At 35.9% G+C, this 24325-nt stretch overlaps 1 protein-coding gene across 13 annotated transcripts in view; it reads right to left on the minus strand.

The window, feature by feature from the left end:
* Positions 1-421: 421 nt before the first annotated feature.
* LOC149144719 (uncharacterized protein C16C9.01c-like) overlaps positions 422-24325 on the minus strand; it is a 329727-nt gene continuing 305823 nt past the window's right edge. For 3 of the 13 annotated variants that reach the window (XM_089446734.1, XM_089446738.1, XM_089446737.1), the window contains 4 exons: positions 3413-3527; positions 3257-3300; positions 2912-3120; positions 423-1086 (listed from right to left, as the gene is read on the minus strand). In XM_089446734.1, the coding sequence (XP_089302860.1) occupies positions 974-1086; positions 2912-3120; positions 3257-3300; positions 3413-3527 (481 nt within the window). In that variant the 3' untranslated portion in view covers positions 423-973. Of the gene's footprint in view, positions 1087-2911; positions 3121-3256; positions 3301-3412; positions 3528-24325 lie in introns of all 13 variants that reach the window. The other 10 variants (XM_089446740.1, XM_089446736.1, XM_089446742.1 and 7 more) reach the window with 6 other exon arrangements.

The following is a 24325-nucleotide window of genomic DNA, read 5'->3' on the forward strand; positions in this document are numbered from 1 at the left end:
ACAAGATTTGCAATGTGAACTACAAATTATAACTACCACCCTCGAGGGTGTACTTAATTTCCCATGTATCATGCTTGAAGAAGGTTCTTGGTATTGGATTCTAGCATAGAAAAAGCTTCTAGGATGACTATGGAAAAATTATATTATATTGCAACTGGAATTAGTGATATATTCACAAGTAAATAAGTTGTAAAACATAGCAACCATGGAGCTTCCCATAAAATGGAAGAAACTGCTGATTCAATATGCTAATTGGAATAATGAGCAATTCATGCATAAACATCTGCAATTAGCAGGCATTCAGAGCAACACCTTCTTGAATGGAAATGGTATTTTAAGGTCCTAACCCTAAGTAGGAATACGTGGGTTACGAAATAGACAATGTATAGAGCATAACCCTTAAGAAGTTACATTGAAATTCTTTGTGTAATACCTCTCTGTAAATTTCCATCCATTGTTTTTAAGTTTCATAGCTGGTTTTCCCATTTTATGATTGGGGCATTCCCCATATCCAACACTTTGCCATCCTTAACACTTTATTACAATGAAACTATACAATGGCGCACATGGTACATGAGTTTAGGTGCCCGAACCAAATGTATTGGCATCAGATCCACGTAAGTTACAACATTACATGATACCGTTTTTGTATCTCGCATATTTCAATCATTCTCCTCTTTTGAATTGGAAGCTACTATATAAATATAACAATCAATGCCAAAGCAAGAGAATGCGTACAGAATGTCATTAAGGAGCCACTGTTTTTACTAAAAAGGCTTTCCTCAAGTTCTCGCACAATTTCAGTCATAAATTAAATAAGAAACTCGAAAAATTACAAACCTTTATGCCCATGAAGCATGCAGGTTCTCAAATGGCTTACAAACAACGTTAAATTAGCGTGATTTCATTAAATGGCAAGTCTTGGCAGGCAGACAAAGCCTCCACATAAAGTTATACTGCAACTCTAGGATGGTTACTGCGGCGTATTAAGTTTTTTTGCATATGGCCTGAGTATATCTAGGCGTACCTGGGCTTGTTCCCTCCAATGTGATAGTGGAGGGGGTGGAAGACCCTCGTACTCTGCCACTGAGAGAAAAATAACATCATCAATATCAAACTGGCATATTCAATGACGAGGAAATCAGTAATAAACGAAAGTCGACATACACAACTGCTGGTCAGCGATATGCATGTGAATGACGTGAAGAACCAAAAAATTGACAGTTCTTATCAATAATTGAAAAAAGTGGAATGCTATGTCAAATTGCCTATTCAAAACATAAGTTTTGTGCCTGAAATATAGCGAGTCCATAACTCATATCTGGATTCCTTGGATGGAGATAGTACAATTTCATATCGTGATGACAACCTCTACTTTTGTGAGAAAGAGCTAACTACACTCCATATATAGTTTCAAAGAATCACAAGCGTTTTTTCAATTCCTAACACTCTATTGAAAGCATATTTCAATAGAGTTGAAATTAATGTTGGGAAAGTCATTGGGATAAAATTGGTGAGGGTAAGGAAAAAGAAAAAATCTTAAAAATTGGTGAAAATGGACAAACTAATATATATATATATATATATTCATTTTTTTCAATTTTTTTTAGTATCTAAAGCATTCATAACATAAAATAAAAGCATTGATATATAAATATGAAAAGAAAACTAATATATAAGATGTTTAATATGTTGAGTGCTACATCACAGATAATAGTGAATCATGTTTTGAATCATGAATCTAGACTTAATTTCAAAATATCAACAATAAATGTAATAATGTATCTCATATCATGAGTCATACACATTGAAATGAACCACTAAGTAACTAATAATTTTTTCTTCCCCTTTTGCAAGAAAATGTAATAGCTTTCCCTCTAGATAACGAAGGCCCTGGTGTTGGCATTGGACTCTGATGTTCTTTAAAAGAACTAGGAGCCGGAGGAGGTAGACCATGTCCTCTACTAGTGACCATGGTAGGTGGTGTCACCTCCTCCTCCACCACTCTCTCCTCTGCAGCTGCTACCTCTTTCACTACATCCTCCTCTAACCAATCAAGGGCTGATTCCATGACAGGCCTCTTGGCCTCAACCCTCCAAGCAGCAGTGCTGTCAATTCCATCCAATGAGATGGCCTCCACGTCAAGTGTCTTTTGAAGTCGCCTCACCCACAAACGGAGATTGCAATAGAGGTAGACCATGACATTAAGGTGTTTGGACTCCAACTTATATGAAATCCATAAATTATAAATTAATAATTATAAAAATGATAAATTATAATTTTTATTTAATGAATTCAAAAAATTAATTTATTATTGGTGATATTTTCACGATTTTTTTGGGGCAATTTTTATGATTTTTAAGCGCAATTTTTTTCATTTGCAAAAAAGTCTTCAATTTTATTGGCCGATAAAATCACCCTCCCAAAAAATCACGATTAGGCAATAAAATCGCAATATTTGCAATACTGGTTGAAATTCCATCTACAAAAGTTGGCAGAGCTTCAGATTGTTCTGACTATAGGAACCAAATGGATAGGTCTACGCGCTGATATCAGCGCTAACACACCCTCCCCATGTTTCTTACATTTCCCTGATTTTTGAAGAGGATAAAAATGACCAGAAGGCTTATAGTTACGGAAAGGAAATGGACTTGGAATCTAAAAACACATTTATAAAGAGAATTTTTAAAATATTGAGCACTTTTAAAATATTGCGAAAGAGATACATATATTTTTAGCATGATGGGGTTACAAGCTATTCTTGATTTCTGAAAGAAAAATATCACGGCCTCGTGTTTTGCCGTGCTATGTACACCGATGGAAATGATTCGTTTCATCATATATCCATGAACCTTGCTTCATACGTATGCAAAATTGTGGAAGCATGTGGATCTTTTATAGTTATACTTACCAAAGCTTGCTGCAACACTACCCCACAGGCCTGCTATTAATAAGTCTCGAGTCTTCCACCATCCAATAAGGAATGCACCACAGAATGTATTGCCACACCCTGTTGGATCAACAACATTTTCCACTATAGTTTCTCCTTGCATTGGAGAGTTTGGCAAGGGGCAAATTGCGTGAAAAGCTGGAATTTCCCATGTCTCCCGACTGTCAGACCTGAAATAATATGTAAGATAAAGTGAAACAATAAATTGTCTGCAATGGCAATAACTTCTGGCTTTGACATTGGAACAAGACTAAATCCAAAAGACAATGGGTAATATAAATGCTTAATTGAGCATTAATATCTTGCCTGTGAACAATGCTTCCAGAAGGCCCTCTTCTAAGAGTCACCACCTGCAATTTATATTTTATTTGCATTACCATTTCAATTCCATAGAGTTCGCAACAATTCAAAAGAACTAATATTAGATGGAAAAACAATTTCAATATATGCTAGAAGCAAAACCTCAGCTCCAAGTTCTGCAATACGCTCAATCATCTCCAATGGTGATCCAGGTCCAACGAGTGAAGCAGCCTCCTTTTCATTTGCAGAAAATATGTTCGCAGCAGAACCCAGTGCCCTGTAAGATGAAAATGCATGTTACTATGTTACTGCATTGCCTAAGATAATTTAACTCAGTCAAGTTAATATTTCTAGTAATTCTGTTTGCTAAAGAGGAAAACAAGTTGGGAAAATATTATAGCAGCATGTAAGCTATTTGAGATGATCGATTCTCATGAGTCAGGACACATTCAATGCATATTTCGGAGAGCCATTTTATTTTGTTTAAGTGATAAATATGCAAATTGTGTAATTCTCTGCCTTATTAAAAGAAGAAAAATGGTTCTCTTAGTTTCTAGACAAAGCACATTGTGTCGAATGAGCAGTAATTTCATATATAGTTCAAGCAGTAAAAAATACAAATACAGGAGCAGAAAAGATAACTAGCCTTTTTGTGAAGAGATAACTAGCGCTAATGTATGAAATAAAGGTACAGTTCTTGAAATCCAATATAATTAGAAAATATGCTCACACCAACCCGAAGCCAAACGTGCTGTAATTTGTCTTCCTGTCCTTTTCTTTCCACTTCTGTTTTCCCTTCTTGGAAGCATCTTGGCGGTATTTCTGCATTAAACCACTTGCTTGTCCTTTATTGTTTACCCATAATTTCCAGATATTATGCTTGCACATAGGCCTCGTTAACTGTCCTTGGATAAAAGAGAATCACTTGCCCTCCTTAAATGACTATGTAGACCTCCCCAGATATTTGAGGAGTACATCTAGGTTGTTGGGAGATATACACAACATAATGGCTTTCTAACTGAACTCAGTGGCATCCTCTTGAACACTTTTCCCTTGCTTCTACTTGAAGAAATGCCAAAGGATCCACTAGTCCTCTTCATACCCAATAGGGTAGAAATAGGACTTAGTGAAGGTTTTAACATCTCCCACTTAGTTACTGGGGCATCACCCTCCAGCTAAAGCATCTCTATGTGAATTTCCCACCAAGTCTGGGCATGTTCCTCTAACTTCAGTCAAGCAGATGAAAACTTTTGCTCTTATCCTATGTTACAAACACTAAAATAAACTTCTAACTATTGCAACCATTGATACAATTTAACAACATCAATCTCACCTTCGTAAGGTTTGATGTTCTCTTTCACTTCCACTCTAAACAAAGAATGGGACGAAGTGACAACAGTAAAACTTGGCCTCTTTTTCTCTGGCTCTTTTTTTGACTCCTTTCCTCAGTCTCTCTTTCTCTAGCTCCTTTTTTGATGCCTTTTCTAGGTCTTTGTTATCTCTAGATTTTCCATTCATGCCAACTCATGAGTTAGAGCTACCAAACCCTTTGAAACATCCAAACTTGTTCTCTAAAGCTTGCATGAGTATGGCCATGTTGTGAGAGACTTAATGACTTCTGCTTCCAGCTTTGAAAATATCTCCTTGGAATAATTGCATGGATTGTTATTGTACTTATCTTCCATGGCTAGGTATTTAAGACTTCTTTCTTACACTATCTAGATATTGCAGATTCCCACAAGAACCGCAAAGAAAGTTGCTCTGATATCAACAATGTTTTGTAAACTACTACATTATATTCCATTGGAATGGTTTGTTACAATAGATCTTACAATATTTATGAAATCTCTTATTATGTAGTGTTCTACTTTGGATTTAGATTTAATATTACTAGCTTAGCACACAAAACAAGGAAATAAACTGATATTGAAATGAAAGAAGTTCAACAAATTATACACCAGCCACAAAATGAACACAATATGTACCTTTCGAAAACCCAATATAGGAAAAGAAGTTGAGGCCTATGGCTTAATCATTTCTTCTCTCTTATGAAAAGCAAATACAAAGAAAGTGCATGCACTATTACCATGGATGTTGTGGCCTATATGGCTACCACAAGATCTTCTACTTCTACTCTTCTTCAATATCCCACTCCCAATTCTTTGCTCAACTATGGATCAATAACATTAATGCAAGAATGGAACCCTTTCCTTACCTAGTGACCCAATATTTAACATGTCTTGATAGTCATCTAGGGTTAGGGATTTTGCATGCCTCAATTCCCAATTAGGGTTAGGCTTTTGGAGCCTCTAAAATCTTCCTAAAAGTCGACATGTGACTAGCGTCATGTGTGAGTAATGAAAGTTGACACGATATCTACTCATTCTCATGGTAGTCAATAATACAGGTCAACTTGCAAGAGGCATAACTTCATCATACAAATTTCAATTAAGCTAATCTCCATGTTGTTGGAAAGCTCTCTATGTGTAGAATAACATTGAGAGGCTGGAATTTTGTTTGCAAAGTTTTTTTACCACAAAAATGGTTGTTTAAGGCCTCAAACAAATTCCAAAAGTTTCTAGACCCAAATCACCATAGCGAGACTTGCCCCTGAAATGGGCTTGTTACCCACAATTTTGTGGGTAACATCTCTAGGAGAAATTTTTTCTCCAAGATGGTCCTTAGTCGGTGTTGTCGCACAAAATGTCTAGGCACCGTGACAACGGCTCAGATCGGGGGTTGTCACCCTGATCCCCAATCTCTCCATTTAAGTCGTCTCCCTACAGCAGGCTAAGGGGCGTAGAGCCTATGGAAAAATGGAATGAAGAAGAACTAGTTGGGAACCAACCAGTTCGGGAGACACAATGAAGCGATCAAGTACTTGATTAAGATTTAGCAAGACTTATAGGATTTGATTAGATTTTAAACGATTGATACCAGTGCCTTATGGAGTCAACGATCTTGCTAGGGAAATTAAGACCAAGTAATCGATTAGCAACTGTTACTTAGATGAATGACTATTTTATTTGAAATGCAGATCCTAAAACTAATGTGAGATGCAAGAATCTTGGTTAATTTTAGTTAAATGCATATTTAAATGTGAACCCTTCAATCTTTTCTGTGTTGAGCCTGATTTTGTAGTAATTGGCAAAGAGAAGATCAGGTGAAACACACTATGGCTCTGATGATTGCAAGGTCATCGTTTTAAGTACTATTAAAACAGGCTTCTCAAGAAAAGACGGATGAAGATCTATCTGTCTATCGACCAAGCTTTTGTTTGGAAGTAAATTTATCTATGCAAAGTTAACTTATATGCAAATGCACTGAAAGATGAGATGAAGTTAGACTCTAGAATGGGAAAACACTTATGCTGCAAAAGCCCTCAATTACCCAAATGAAATGCTTGCATTTTTTTAGATGAAGACTTCGAAACTAAACTCTTGAAGATACTATAGTTAAAACACCAACTTATTTCAAATCTTCTTGATACAATTTAGCTCAAAGAGAACAAAAACAACTTTGCAATTCGATATCAATGTCAACAGATGCTAAGAAAATTACTCAGTTTACAAAGGATATGCATTTTATTACAATTCCATGACAAAGTATTTCATTTTCAGAAATTAATTTTTAGGACAGCAGTAAGAAAAACTTTATGACAGCAGCAATATGACAATGAAAATAGTAAGCTATCAATGATACTTTTATGCCAAAAATTTACCGAAATTTTTCCAAACTTGCCCACATGAATTATAAAAAAATTTCAGCTTGTTATGACGTGATTTCTGGAATTATATCAAATTTGATATACTTATTACAACCAGCAATTAAAACATGAAATAAGCCTAATGATGAATGCCCAACTCAAGAAATTAATTCCTTAATGTATTAGACAACTTAAGCACTGATTTTAAGCTAACTCACATGAAATTTTTCCACTATTATATTTTAGACTTCAGAAACAGAATTATTTAGAGATAACAGTGACTCAAAATGTAGATCTAGGCCAAATTCTTGATACACATCAAACATAAATGATTTATTAATGTATTTAGCAAATTTTTAGTTAATTTCAAACCATTTAGATGTGTTTTTCACCACTATTAGAAAGGTATATGACTGTTGTAGCAAACAATGAGGAAAAAGATGGTTTAGAGATCAAACCCTTAGGCCCTAGGCCTTGAAGATCACTTGCCCAAGTTGCCAAAAAAAATTCAATATTTGAAACACAAATTTTTACCAAATTTTCTGCAAAAACCCACTAATGATTAGCTTCAGAAAATCAAATATTCAAAAAAAAAATAGGGCAAGGGAATCTAGGGCCAATGAGAGCTAGTACTAGGCCCAATAGAACTAGCGTTGGGCTAGGAGAAGGTAGATCTGGGCTTAGGAGCCCCAAAACTTGAAACCCTTGTTCTGAAAAAAATTATTTTGCTTCAGATCTTTAGATTTATTACAAAATCTTTAATGGCTAGCCCTGCAAACAAATTTGGGACAAGATATTGCTCTCCAGGGCCTAGATTTGTCTCAAAACCCCCAGATTTGCTTGAAAAAATTTCAGATCTAAAGATTTAATTGGCTGATTGCTTAGATCTATTCCTGAAAACAATCTTTGAGCCCAGATCTTGCCCTCCAGGTTCTAAATCTAGCTCAGATATGAAGATTTACTTGGCTGATTTCTCAGATCTATTCTTGCAAACAATCTTTGAGCCCAGATATTGCCCTCCAGGGTCTAGATCTAGCTCAGATCTGAAGATTTTCTCGGCTGATTTCTCAAATCTATTCCTGCACAAGTGAAAAGAGAAAAACCCAATACCCGATATGTACAAAAATAGAAAAAATCCCAAAAAACCCAAGTGTTAAAATTCAAAATTATGTTACAAAATTTCAGATCTACACAATTAAATAATAGATCTATACAAATAATTTACAGATCTATACAAATAATTTACAGATATATCAGATCTGAGGAGTATGAGTCCAACTCCCCTCCCAGAACTAATAACCTAGGGCTTTTAATAGCCACATCTATCAAAATTTTCACAAAATATTTAAAAAAAATTGAAATTTTAGAGAGGTACTAGCCCAAAAACAATAAAATTATGAAGAAATAGAGATACCTGCTACTTCAATCAAACTTAAAAATGTTACCCTAGATCCAACAAACTGAATAAGATACTTGTATTCAGATTATTCTAAGAGAGCTATTGATTGATAGTTTTCACATAATATTAAGCATAAATTAAAACAATGTTACCATAAATTCATGAAGAAGAACACTATAGCATGTTGAAACCTCAAAGACTTTTGCATTAATTCAAAAAAATATACAAGAGAGCTTGAGAGCTTAGTACACGATTCAGAGATTAGATGACACTGACTGACAAATGACCTCCTATTTAAAGATAAATCCTCCAATGGCTAGTTTGAGTGATCCTTGTCAAAGCAATCTCGACCATTGATAAGGATCAAGATTTCTTTTAATCTCATTCGTTGAAATTTTAAATATTGGGGAAATTTCATATTTTTCAATTAAATGCATTTTAATTAATTCAAAAATTAAATTTTTGAATTAATTTCCTCAAAATTTTGACTTTGACTTACCCCACGGACCAAAGGCATAAAATTTAGCAAAATAATCAATTAACCTTAATCCCTGAACCTCTTAAAATTTAATTTTTGAAAGGACCCACGAATTTTGTCTTTGGAAAATTTAAATTCACTTAGGACCTACAATTAATCAGATTTCTGGCTTAGGATTTAACTTAATTTTAGCCAGAAAATTTAATTAATTAACCTATGAGGGGATAAAATATTTTTCTAACCCTCAAGACACTTTACATCATGATTTTTTACATTTTTTACATCTTAAAGTTAAAAACCCTTTTACAAAAAACCCTCACAGATTACCCAATTCCGCGACACAAATATAATCTAGTAGATCAAGCAATTTGTAATAAAATAACCTAACCAAATAGTTAGGATTATTTCCAAATCACTTTTACATAGACTCGATCTAGAACACTAGGACTCCCCTAAGATCCCAGTGACAAAATCCATTCCGGCTTTGGGGTAAGGCTGAAAGAAAACTCTGCCGACCCTTCGAGAATGGATTGGTGAGACAAAAAACCTCCCAAAATGTAGATCGTCACCAGAAAAGTAGGTTTATTTAGGTGATTACATACACGACACAGATCTGCTGAGATTATTTACATTATACACATGTAGACTGGGTTTGCATTATAAGATGATCCTCAGGTTGATGATGATAGTTGGATGGCAGGAACACATCGATCAGGCGCTATCCCTTTTGCGAAAAAGGGTTGTACTGCTATGGGTCATTGACACGTAGTGGTCAACATCTGGCTCTACTTGGGGACACATTGCTGCACTAGAGGAATGTGAGAATCCAGAATCTACATCCACGCAACACACAACAAAACATAAGTAGCGTCCATCCAAAAATCATCATATAACGTTAAGCACAGGAAAGATATAAGCTCTTCATTTACTAACTAGTCTAATAACATGAAAAACACAAATCTAACTACAAATGAAATACTAAAATAACAGGGCATAAGGTTAGACATACAATACAAAGATGCCCCATGGCATTAGATGCATTCAATATAGTGCATACTGAGCATTTGCCTGCTTTCAGGCAAATCTGTCGGCTGTTTCCCGGATGTGCCATGTCCAATTCTGCATACGGTAGGACTTCTTCCTATCCGGAAATCAAGCTGCTCACGGCCATCTGATGCATCAAATCGCTTTCTTTCTCATTCTTTTTCTTTTGCGCTTTTTCTTAGTGGCAGGCTGTATCACTGATGATGTGGAACATTCTGCTTCAACACTCTCAGATGAAGTATGTAAGATATGCATGACATGTCTCTATTCATTCTGCATCTGCTTTGTCAAGAATGATGGATCAGTCTCACAAGTGTCATGAGTTATAACTTGATCTTCTATGACTGGTGGATTAACCATGTGAGCATCAACCTGATTCTTATCAATTTCAATTTTATCCGGGTCACCTTCAATTAACTACTTTTCAATGGAACAAATGACCTCATAATAAGATGGAGCTTGCTGCAGCAGATAGGGAGGCTTATGATCTGTTGGTGTTTCCTTGTTTCTTTCATCCTCTAACTGATGCTGAAGTTTTTGTACCTGTATTATTATGGCATTCATCTGGTTAGAGCATTCAACCTTCATAGCACTGAACTCCCTAGCATGGTTTTCCTCCATGGTCAATAACTTTTTCTGAAGACATATCTGACTAGCTTCCATATCTTTTATTACTTTGTCATTATATGCTTTTATGGTCATCAAGCAATGTTGCATATAGATTATCTCTTTCTCATGATTTGCTTGTATGATAGCTAACTGATTATTATAATCAAACCTCATGATGGTCATTTCTTCATCCATAGTTGACAATCTGTTCTGAATCGAATTTATTTCTTCTTGATAACTTGTTTCCATGGCAATCACATGATTTGAATGATTAAATTCCATGAACGTCATATTTTCCTCTAAGGCTAATAACTTGCTTTGCATAGAATTAATTTCTTTGCCATGATTAGCTTTCATGGTTTCCATTTCTTTCTGCATGTCGGTCCTCATATCCTCCATATTTTGAGCACACTTTTCTATTACGGTGGTTACGTGATCAAAGTGTTTAATTTTCATGATTTCTATCTACTTATCACGTTTTTCCAGGTGGGTGTATAAAGTTCTCATATCCTTGATGTAATCAGTTACAAATTTTCCTTGATTAAGCTCCATATTTTTCACAAGCGGCATTATTTCTTCTATAATTTTCTTATCATTTTCCCTTTCATTGTCGACACTGATTTGACAACTTGTACCTATTTTCCCACTGTCATGGATTTGATCTGCAACAGTACAAGTGGATGGCACATTCTGATATGGAGAATTGTCTTGAAATCTTTCATCGATAGCTGGATCCTTCACAAGATCACTTTCATTCTGTTGCATAATTTTAGGGGCACAAGGCGAGCTATCTTGATAACCATATCTATCTTTAAAAGCATTGATGATGTCTTGTAAAGAAGCGAAAGAATCTTCAGGACAATTATTAAACCAATTCAAAGCATCACCCTCTAAAGAAAAGGCAAATAGACGCATTTTGACATCTTCATGATCATATTGGGGAGAACGACAATATCTAAGTATTGTATGAGTAAACCTGCATAGATGCTTTCTAACAGTGACTGAATCACCACCCGAGAACAAAGATAATTTATGAATGGCCACTTCCGGAATATCATGGAGAACATCAGTAAAATGACATGGGGTAAATGAATCATCCATGATGACTTGCCTGAAGGAATAATGAGAGACCAAATGGATGATAGAGAGAGACCCCTGTTCAAGAAAATCAAGAGATCCACAAGAAGCGAGCTTCTAGTAGAAATTCTTGTAAGAAATGAAAGAAGTGGAGTCGCCACTTGAACATGAATCTAACTCTAGGATCTAGAAGGCAACAAACAACCGGATATAAGGGAGGGCTTCTTGTCTGAAAATAATAAATGGAAGAAGTGGAGTCGCTACCCAAACAAGAAACAAACCGAAATGTCCAAGTGCTAAAGGTGCAGATGAAACGATTAATGGGACGACGAAAGATAGGGTGATTAAAAGTTCAAATGACACCAGGAAAAGTTGTGTCGCTTGACCGCTAATGAATAGATAAGAAAATATGAGATGATTAAAATGATGTCGAGAAACCAAGGACAAAAAAACCTCTATCTCCGGCAACAGTGCCAAAAATGTTGCCGTTGCCGGTAAAAATGATAAAGATGATATGAGGAGAATGAAAATAAAATGTCGTTGAAGTGCCGAGAATAAAATCCCTGGCAGCGACGCCAAAATGTTGTTGTTGTCGGCTCAAATGAAAAGATGACAAATGAGAAGATGAATGTCGTTGAAACGCTGAGAATAAAATATCCCCAGTAGTGGCGCCAAAAAATGTTGTCGCACAGAATGTCTAGGCACTGCGACAACGGCTTAGATCGGGGGCTGTCACCTTGATCCCCAATCTCTCCATTTAAGCTGTCTTCCTACAACAGGCTAAGGGGGATAGACCCTATGGAAAAGTGGAATGAAAAAGCACTAGTTGGGAACCAACCAATTCGGGAGACACAGTGAAGCGATCAATACTTGATTAAAATGTAGCAAGACTTATAGGATTTGATTAGATTTTAAACGATTGATACCAGTGCCTTATTGACTCAACGATCTTGCTAGGGAAATTAAGACCAAGTAATCAATTAGCAACTGCTGCTTAGATGAATGACTATTTTATATGAAATGCAGATCCTAAAACTAATGTGAGATGCAAGAATCTTGGTTAATTTTAGTTAAATGCCTATTTAAATGTGAACCCTTCAATCCTTTCTGTGTTGAGCCTGATTTCGTAGTAATTGGCAAAGAGAAGATCAGAGGAAGCACACTAAAGTGTGATTAACGATACCTCTCCTGAAATTCTAACATACCCGGTGCCTCCGGCGCTGCAGAGAACTGTGGCTCTGACGACTGCAAGGTCACCGTTTTAAGTACTATTAAAACAGGCTTCTCAAGAAAAGACGGATGGAGATCTATCTGTCTATCGACCAAGCTTATGCTTGGAAGTAAATTTTATCTATGCAAAGTTAACTTATATGCAAATGCACCGGAAGATGAGATGAAGTTAGACTCGAGAATGGGAAAACACTTATGCCGCAAAAGCCCTCAATTACCCAAATGAAATGCTTGCCTTTTTTTAGATGAAGACTTGGAAAATAAACTCTTGAAGATACTATAGTTAAAACACTAGCTTATTTCAAATCTTCTTGATACAATTTAGCTCAAAGAGAACAAAAACAACTTTGCAATTCGATATCAATGTCAATAGATGCTAAAAAAATACTCAGTTTACAAAGGATATGCATTTTATCACAATTCCATGACAAAGTACTTAATTTTCAGAAATTAATTTTTAGGACAGCAGTAAGAAAAACTTTATGACAGCAGCATTATGACAATGAAAACAGTAAGCTATCAATGGTACCTTTATGCCAAAAATTTACCGAAATTTTTCCAAACTTGCCCACATGAATTATCAAAAAATTTCAGCCTGTTATGATGTGATTTCCAGAATTATATTAGATCTAATATACTTATTACAACCATCAATTAAAACATGAAATAAGCCTAATGATGAATGCCCAACTCAAGAAATTAATTCCTTAATGTATTAGACAACTTAGGAACTGATTTTAGACCCACATAAAAATTTTCCACTGTTATATTTCAGACTTCAAAAACAGAATTATTCAGAGATAACAATGACCCAAAATGTAGATCTAGGCCAAATTCTTGATACACATCAAACATAAATGACTTATTAATGTATTTAGCAATTTTTTAGTTAATTTCAAACCATTTAGATGTGTTTTTCACCACTATTAGAAAGGTATATGACTGTTGTAGCAAACAATGAGGACAAAGATGGTTTAGAGATCAAACCCTTAGATTCTAGGCTTGGAAGATCACTTGCCCAAGTTGCCAAAAAAAATTCAATATCTGAAACACAAATTTTTACCAAATTTTCTGCAAAAATCCACTAGTGATTAGCTTCAGAAAATCAAATATTCAAATAAAAAATGGAGCAAGGGAATCTAGGGCCAATGAGAGCTAGCACTAGGCCCAATAGAACTAGCGTTGGGGTAGGAGAAGGTAGATATGGGCTTAGGAGCCCAAAACTTGAAACCCTTTCTCTGAAAAAAATTATTTTGCTTCAGATCTTCAGATTTATTGCAAAATCTTTAATGGCTAGCCCTGCAAACAAATTTGGGACAAGACACTGTCCTCCAGGGCCTAGATCTGTCTCAAAACCCCCAAATCTGTTTGAAAAAATCTCAGATCTGAAGATTTAAATGGCTGATTTCTTAGATCTATTCCTGCAAACAATCTTTGAGCCCAGATCTTGCCCTCCAGGTTCTAGATTTAGCTCAGATATGAAGATTTACTTGGCTGATTTCTCAGATCTATTCCTGCAAACAATCTTTGAGCCCAGATCTTTCCCTCCAAGGTCTAGATCTAGCTCAGATCTGAAGATTTTCTTTGCTGATTTCTCAGATCTATTCTTGCACAAGTGAAAAGAGAAAAACCCAATACCCGATATATACAAAAATAAAGAAGAAACCCAATACCCGATATATACAAAAATAAAGAAAAAACCCAAAAACCCAATTGTTAAAATTCAAAATTAAGTTACAAAATTTTAGATCTACACAATTAAATAACAGATCTATACAAATAATTTACAAATTTATACAAATAATTTACATATCTATTAGAGCTGAGGAGTATGAATCCAACTCCGCTCCCAGATTTGATAATCTAGGGCTCTTAATAGCCAGATCTATCAAAATTTCCACAAAATATTAAAAAAAAAAGTGAAATTTTAGAGAGGTACTAGCCCAAAAACACCCTACAGAAAAAAGATTATCGTTAGATAAATCCTTAGGCTTATATGAAGTAGGCTCTTCAGAAAATATGTGTTGAGAGTTCGCTGGTCCAACCGAGAACTATCCCCAAACGCTCAATGAAAACTTGAGAGATCTTCTGCAAACACTAGATTAACCATCAAATCAAGTAGAGAAATAGAACAACAATACAATTTTGAAAAAATAGAGATACCTGCTACTTCAATCAAAATTAAAAATGTTACCCTAGATACAACAAACTGAATAAGATACCTGTATTCAGATTATTCTAAGAGAGCTATTGATTGATAGTTTTCACATAGTATTAAACAGAAATTAAAACAATGTTACCATAAATTCATGAAGAGGAATACTACAACATGTTGAAATCCCAAAGACTTTTGCATTAATTCAAAAAAATATATAAGAGAGCATGAGAGCTTAGTACACAATCTAGAAATCGGAAGATACTAATTGATAAATGACCTCCTATATAAAGATAAATCTTCCAACGGCTAGTTCGAGTGATCCTTGTCAAAACAATCTCAATCATTGATAAGGATCAAAATTTTTTTTAATCTCATCCGTTGATTTTTTAAATATTGAGGAAATTTCGAATTTTTCAATTAAATGCATTTTAATTAATTCAAAAATTAAATTTTTGAATTAATTTCCTCAAAATTTTGACTTTGAATTAACCCCAGGGACCAAAGGCGTAAAATTTAGCAAAATAATCAATTAACCTTAGTCCCTAAACCTCTTAAAATTTAATTTTTTAAAGGACCCACGAATTTTGCTTTTAGAAAATTTATAGTCACTTAGGACCTACAATTAATCAAATTTCTGGCTTCGGATTTTAATTAATTTTGGCCAGAAAATTTAATTAATTAACCTATGAGGGGATAAACTATTTTTCTAACCCTCAAGACACTTTATATCATGATTTTTTACATTTTTTACATCTCAAGGGGAAAAACCCATTTACAAAAAACCCTCACAGACTACTCAGTTCTACGACACAAATATAATTTAGTAGATCAAGCAATTTGTAATAAAATAACCTAACCAAATAGTTAGGATTATTCCCAAATCACTTTTACATAGACTCGATCTAGAACACTAGGACTCCCCTAAGATCCCAGTGACAAAATCCATTCCAGCTTTGGAGTAACGCTGAAGAAAAACTCTGCCAACCCTCCAAGAATGGATCGGTGAGACAAAAAACCTCCCGGAATGTAGATCGTCACCAGAAAAGTAGGTTTACCTAGGTGATTACATACACGACATAGATCTGTTGAGATTATTTACATTATACACATGTAGACTGGGTTTGCATTATAAGATGATCCTCAGGTTGATGATGATAGCTGGATGGCAGGAACACATTGATCAAGCGCTATCCCTTTTGCGAAAAAGGAGGTGTACTGCTATGGGTGGTTGACACGTAATGGTTAACAGCGGGTAGCCAGCAGCCCCTTGCAGCGACCAACTAGTTCATTGTGTCGTTTCTTCGCCACTTGAGCCAGCCATGTGGTCCCTCGCCCATCTGCCATGATCGTATGTTTGAAGGTGGGCCTCCCAAACCTAAAGGTATGCCTTGTCATTTGGAAATTGAGTATTGTACTTTGCTTATCATGGACACTTCTGGGCATGTATTAATGGGGGGATTCGACGGAAAGAATGGGCTAGGTCTGTGCTCTTGTCCCCTAGACCCCTTTGGGTATTAACCTTGGATTTTATTCCCATGGGATCTCTTTTATTGATCATTTGGCTCTAGGATGGCATTTCATGGGAAACCCCGATTTTGGTTACGCGGTCTCGCTCCTTTATCCTCTTATATTACGCTCTTTCCATTCATTTTACCCTATTCGTCATTTCTCCCACTTGGGTCCACATTCCTCCACTGGGTCCACATAGGGTTAGCATGCCCCTTCCCCTTGCCCACACCTTGGGTCATGGCCTAGAATGAAGCCCAGAGGTTGATGTAGATAAAAAGAAAGATAAAAGCGTACATGGCTACATTCAACAGGAAAATGTACCACAAAATGCAAAAGATGGTTGGGACAAACACATTTAACACGTGGGCAAAAACCAATACACGAGCTCTACCCCATCATGGCCATCACCCTGGTTCCTACAAGTTCTAAGAACCTTCTTCATCATATAGGAACCCATGATTGTCCCAAACCCTAGTGGGCAATGAACCACTCCAACTTAAAACGGGGTATTCACTGCTATATCTTATACATCATGCTCTTAACCCTTGAGCCCCGAGCAGTTAATCAAAGGAAATCATAAAAAGGCAAATGACATATAAAGAAAGGTGGAAAAATCAAAGTCGGGGCACCTCATGGACCACGATTTCTCCCTCCTATATATTATAAACCCAAGTGTGGGATTCCCTCTTATGAACTACCTTTGTACCCCAGCATGTGACCCAACGTTGCCCCTTCTCATCTCCTACTTCATTCACCTATCTGTCACATGCCACTACTTTTTGAAGGATGTACTTTAACTATATTATCCCCTTTAGAAGTAGAAACCACCTAATAGGATTATTGGTTAACCCCATTTGGAGTTTAGGAGGCATTGACACATCCCAAAGCCCATTATGAAAGGGTAGGCCATTATGAAGTCCCCACTTATGGTCCATGATTGGTAAGCTCATTTACTCTATTTCTCTAATGACGTGTTATACTGGAAGGCTAGAGGACGCATTGGATCTTATGCAAGATTGCAGATGGTCTCCATTTTGGGTTTGGCCTCCCTATACGGGGTCCTAATCCTTCAGAAGGCTATATTGACACATGTAGGGTGTGTATTGAGAGCCATGGGCTTCCACAGCAGTGTTGATTTTTGGTAGCATAGGATTTGCTCTAAGTCTCAAATTTTGTAGGGAGGCTTGGGCACATGTATGCCGAAGAACCCAGAAAGCGTTTTAGGAAATTCTATCTGAAAACAGTTTTATTAAAACCATTAATTATTTTTAATGGGTCCCTAAGTCTAAACTTAGAAAATTCAAATAATTAATGGGTATTAATCTAACTGTGGGTGTAACTTCTAGAAGAAGACGAAGATCAAACAGAAATGATCTTAGCCATTGATTAGCTTCTAATCTAAGCCATTGAATGATAACGGGAAGATTATTTAAGGAGGCTTGAGGGTCATTTGGAAATGTGAAAATTTCTAAATCTAACACATCAGAAATCCCTACTGCATTATCTGGTTTATTATCTCCTACTTGTTCTTTCCATTAACAAGTTATTTATTAATATAAATACTGAAATAAACACAAATGAAACCTTCACACATATACAGATCAACCACTGAAATAAACTGAGACAACACAAGGGACACCGTTATTTTTGGACAATTGTCCCCGGAAAACCCAATGTGGGAAAACTGGTGCAACAGGTATGAGGGTTTTATTATTATGAAGTTTTTTGAATACAACTAGGGTGCTAGAACTGGCTCACCCTTCAGAGATTTCCTTGGCAGAAGTACCTTTATTCGGAGACAGATATTCCGGCTAATCAACAACTAGATGAGTAGCCTCATAGTGACTTCGACTGCTCCCTTAACTGGACAGCGAAAAGCTTCTCCAAGCTTCTCTCTGGAACTGCGTCACCCTCTATGGCTCTGCGTCTGCCTCTCAGCTCTCAGTCTGATCCATGAAAATTCCTTAGTGCAGCTCTTTCTGTTGAGCGTCAGCTCTACTAGCCTCTACGTCAACTTCTCGGCCTCCTGCGTCCTCAGCACTAGCCCTCCAAGCCTCTGAGTTAGCTTTGGTTGTCTCTGCATCAGACCACGTTGTCTCTGCGCTCTCTCTCCGACGCTCTCTCTGCCACTCTGCTATATATTCTCAGCCTTTTGCCGAACTACCCCTCGCTGTAACAGATCACTAACTCGATTTCTCAGCAAACCCTGCCCCCTAAAAATCGAATCAACTAATCAACTTGGTGTCTTGGTGTGTCTCCAACTGACCCTCAAGCCTCCTCTTATACTTTTGTTGTTGATGATTCAACGACTGAGATTAAATCCCCAATCAACGACTAAGATTAGATTTGGCTTGATCCTCGTTATTTAGAACTTTCTCACCCATATTATATTAATACACATTAATATTTCAATTTTCCTAAGTTTAGATTTAGGGTCTTGTTGACCACTACGTGTCAACTACCCATAGCAGTACACCCCCCTTTTCGCAAAAGGGATAGCGCTTGATCAACGTGTCTATGCCATTTGACTGTCATCATCAGCTCGATCTTGTTATGTTGTAAACCCAATTTGTATGTGTAAATTGTAAATAATCTTAGCAAATCTGAGTCATGTATGTAAATTGCTTAGGCAAACCTAATTTTCTAGTGATAATCTACGTTCCGGAAGGTTTTTTGTCTCACCGATCCATGATCGGTAGAGTTTTCCTTCAGCCTAACCCCAAAGCCGGAATTGATTTTGTCATTAAAATCTTAGGGGAATCCTAGTGTGCTTCGAGTCTATGTAAAAGTAATTTGGAAATAATTCTAACTATTTGGTTAGGTTATTACAAATTGTTTGATCTGCTAGATTAATTTGTGTCGCAGAACTGGGTGGTTTATGAGGGTCTGTGTCAAATGGGTTTTCCCCCTTGAGATGTAAAATTGTAAAAGTTATGATGTAAAGTGTCTTGATGGTTAGAAAATGTTTTAATCCCCTCACAAGTCCTAAGTCCTAGGTCCTAGGTGATTTTTCCAAAGGCCAAGTTCGAGGATCCAAAAATAAAAATAAAAATAATAAAATAAAAAAATAAAAAAATAAAAAAATAATTAAAAAATAAAAAATAAAAAATAAAATAAAATAAAATTTAAAAAATAAACTAAAAATAATTTGAAAAATAAAATAAAATAAAATTTTAAATAAATAAAAAAATTTGAAAACTAAAATAAGATAATAAAATAATAATAAGTCAAAGTTTTGAGTAAATAAATGCAGAATTTTAATTTTTTAATATATTAAAATGCATTTAAAATTTCGACGGATGAGATTGAAAGGGATTTTGATTCTCATCGACAGTCGAGATTAGTTTGACATGGATCACTCGAACTAGCCGTTAGGAATTTTTCCTTTAAATAGGGTGTCAACAGTCATTTGAGATCAGATTGGATCTTAGAGTCTGGTGTTTAAAAAAGCTCTCTTGTAGTCATTTTTTGTGCAATAAAGAAAGACTTTAGGGTTGAAAATCTTGCTGGTGTTACTCTTCTGGAAGTGCTGTAAGATGTTTTATTTTTCTGCATAATAAATTGTCAGCCATTGATGATAGCTTGATAAAGATTGATTTAGGCACAGGTATCTTGTTTGATTTCTGGGGTTTGAATGAAAGTTTAATTTCTGAAATATAATGGTAGGTATCTCCATTTGATCTGAACTTCACTGTTGTTTTCTCCCTCTATGTTAATGGTTGATTTAAGCTATGCAAGATATTTTTAGTTTTGAGTTTACCGGGCATTAGGGGAAGTTCTCGGCTGAACCAACCAACTCCCGGATTGCATTTTCTGAAAGAGCCCAGCCAGTTTTGATCCCGGGCTTATCATTTGAAATTTCTTAGTGAATGCACGAAGGGTTTTCTAAAGCACCTCACATTGAGTTTAAAATTCTGAATATTTATGTGGATTATTGACAAATCTGGCTGTTGTAGAGTCATAAATCTGTAAATATTGTAATTAATTTGTAGGGTTCTAGTTTTTTGCATATATTATTTTTGGGTATTTTTTGCTTTTGCTGTTACAGGTTTTGGAGCTGAGGATATAATCTTGTCTTGAAGCCAGATCTAGCCCCGAAGGGTAAGATCTGGCCTTAACATCATTTTGCAGGGATAATCTTCAACGAGTTTTCAATTTTCTGAAGAAAGTCGAGGTTCTGTCCAAGCTATCTGCTTGCTAGAGTTCCATTTCCAGGAAGATTTTCAATTTTTTTTTAGTAAGTTGTGATTGCTTGATTGCTGCCAGCAAATCGTCTGGCAGCGTCAGTTTTTCTGCAAGGACGTATTTACTATCCATCTATCTTTTCACGCTGCTCAGCATTCATCTGCAAGGAAATTACAGTTTTTCCTGCCAGGGCTTCCCTCTTTTCCTTATCCGGAAACCCCAGCTCTCCTGCACGCATTTCCTCCGAGCCACTGTTAAAATTTTTCAGACTTGTACGCTGTCCATTCCAGCTCTGCGTTCCTTTTCACCTGCAAAAACCCTTAGTCTTTAGCACCCTCCTTTTGCCTGCATGTTGTGATCCGTAGCTCCATTCTCAGCCACTTGCCAAAAAAAAAAAAAATCATTCACGCTGCCCGCTCATCGAATCTTCCTCTGTATGCAGCCATCCGCTTCTCCAAGCGCTGCTCTTTCTATCATCCTAACGGCCCTCACTTTTTGCTGGCCAGCGTGGTCTCCTCTACATCCTCATGTTTTCATTCCGCCATCCAGATTTCATCGAGCTGCAGCTTCCTCACACCTGCAAATAGCAAACAAAACATACGTGATTTCCTTTTTTTTTGTATGCGAAAGGGTTATCAAACCTTTTTTATTATGCGGAGGTATTTTTGTTATATGCATATGTTAGTTTTAGTTTTAACATTTGATATAAATGCTTTTAGTTTTGTTTTATTACAAAAAAAAAATGATTTTTTGTTTCAAATTAGATTTTATTTAGATTGTAAGTTTCGTTCCATTTTAAATTAAAAATTTTAAAATCATAAAAAAAAAAAAAAAAAACAGAAAGAAAAAATTTCTTTTAGTTTAGATTTGATTTTTGTTTTGTTTTTAATTAACTTATAGTCTTTAGTTAAGTTTAGTTTTAAAATCAAAAAATCATAAAATTTAAAAATAAAAAAGTTATTTTAGGATTTAGTTTTAATTTTCTTTTAGTCTAGTTTCTGCTTAGTTTAGTTTTGTTTTATTTAAAAATATAAAAAATTAAATTTTTTTAAAAAGACTGATTAAAAATTGATAATTAATTTTAATGTCTTTTTCTTTTGTGGCATCTATCTTCCATTTCTCTATAGTTAAATATGCTTAAATGTTTATCTAAAGTTAGCTATATGAAAGTGGTAATTGGTTAGCATTTAAATTGTATGGTTGTTTAAAGCATTCAATCTTTAGAAATTTAATTGCTGGATCATTATTAAAGCGTTGAGTTTATTGAATAGCTTGTATCACTTGGAATATTTGATGAAAAATGCTTGCTTTACATGGTTCATATTTCTGCAACGTTTAATAAATAATCATTTAATCATTAACTCCTAAGGCATTGGTACATTAATTTCCAAAATCAATTAAGTGCTAAATTGCCTTGCTGTGTCTCCCAACCCAACTAGTCCATAGTTGGTCTTCATTCATCCCACAGGGTCTACCCCCCTTAGCCTCGGGAGACTGCTTAAACGAAGGGATCGGGGATCAAGGTGACAGCCCCCGGTTTGAGCATTGTCGCGCCGCCCAGACAATTTGTGCGACAACATTTTTTGGCGCCGTTGCCGGGGATAGAGTTTTTCTTTCCCTGGTGTTTCAACGACATTTCATCCTTATTCTTCTCTCTCATCTGGAATCTGAAATCTTTTCATTTGAGCCAGCAGGGTCAACATTTTTTGGCATCATCTCATCTTTTCCACCATTCATTAGCCTGCCAAACGGCCAACATTCTTTGGCGTCATTTGGATCTTTTCATCGCCTTATTTTTCGTCATATCAGCAATTACTCTTCGGTTCATTTCTTGTTTGGGTGGCGACTCCATTTCTTTTATTTTTCCCAGGCAAGAAGCCTCCCTCATATCTACTTGTTTGTTGCTTTTTGGATCCTAGAATTAGATTCATTGTTCAAGTGGCGACTCCACTTCTTTTATCTTTTGATTTTCTCGAGCAAAGATCTCTTTCTATGATCCATTTGGTCTCTCGTTATTCATCATGGATTATTCGTTTAGACCATGTCATTTTACTGATGATCTCCATGATGTTCCGAAAGTGGCCATTTTTAAATTACCTTTGTTCTCGGGTGGTGATTCAGTCATTGTTAAAAAGCATCTAGGCAGGTTTACTCGTATAATGATCATGTATTGTAGATCTCCTCAGTATAATCATGAAGATGTCAAAATGCGTCTATTTGTCCTTTCTTTAGAGGATGATGCTTTGAATTGGTTTAATAATTGTCCTGAAGATTCTTTCACTTCTTTACAAGACATTGTCGATGCTTTTAAAGATAGATATGGTGATCCAGATAGCTCGCCTTGTGCCCCTAAAATTGTGCAACAGAATGAAAGTAATCTTATAAAAGGTCCAGCTGTCGATGAAAGATTTCAAGACAATTCTTCATATCAAAATGTGCCATCCACCTGTACCATTGCAGATCAAATCCATGATAGTGGAAAAGCAGGGACAAATTATAAAATCAGTGTCGACAATGAAAAGGAAGATTAGAAGCGAATTATACAAGAACTAATGCGGTTGGTAAAAAATATGGAGATCAATCAAACTAATTAAGCCAATGATGTGAGAACTTTATGCACCAACCTGGAAAAACGTAATAAGGAGATGGAGATCATGCAAAATCAGTATGCTAAGGAAATTGAGGCCATGAAAACTAATCATGACACAGAAATTAGTTTTATGCAAAGCAAGTTATCAAGCTTAGAGGAAAATATGACGACCATGAAAGCTAATCATGATAGGGAAATTAATTCTATGCAAAATAAGTTATTGACCATGGAAGAAGACCATGCCAGGGAAATCAGTGCTATGAAGGTTGAACACTCTAGTCAGATGGATGCCATTACAATACAGGTTCAGAAATTTCAACAGCTGTCAGAGGATGAAAGAAACCAGGGAACGTCAATAGATCAGGAGCCTCCTTATCTGTTACAGCAAGCTCCATCATATTATGAGGTCCTTTGTTCCATTGAAAAGTGGATAATTGAAGGTGACCTGGATAAAAGGGAAATTAATAATCAGATTGATGCTCACACGGTTAATCCACCAGTCATTGAAGATCAAGTTATAACTCATGGCACCTGTGAGATTGATCCATCATCCTTGACAGGGTAGATGCAGAATGAAGAAAGACATGTCACACATATCTTACATACTTCATCTGAGAGCTTTGAAGCAGAAAGTTCCACGTCGTTAGTGATACAGTCTGCCACGAAGAAAAAACTCAAGAAAAAGAAAATGAGAAGAAGATTTGATGCATTAGACGACCGCGAGTAGCTTGATTTTCGGATAGGGAAAGGTCCTACCGTATGCAAAATTGGACATGGCACATCCGATAAGTAGCTGATAGATTTGTCTGAAAGCAGACAAATGCTTAGTATACACTATATTGAACACATCTGATGCCATGGGGCATCCTCTGTATTTCTAACTCTACTCCTTGTCTTTTTAGCATTTTAATTCCTTTCTTAGGATTAGATTTACTTTTTCATGTTGTTAGACTAGTTAATAAATGAAGAGCTTATATCTTTCCTGTGCTTACTGTTATATGATGATTTTTGGATGAACGCTACTTATGTTTTGTTATGTGTTGCGTGGATGCAGATTCTGGATTCTCACATTCCTACAGTGCAGCAATGT

Source organism: Pinus tabuliformis, chromosome X (genome assembly GCF_031772625.1).
Source record: "Pinus tabuliformis cultivar Carrire ecotype Pingquan chromosome X, CPIR1, whole genome shotgun sequence".
NCBI classification, from domain to species: Eukaryota; Viridiplantae; Streptophyta; class Pinopsida; order Pinales; family Pinaceae; genus Pinus; species Pinus tabuliformis.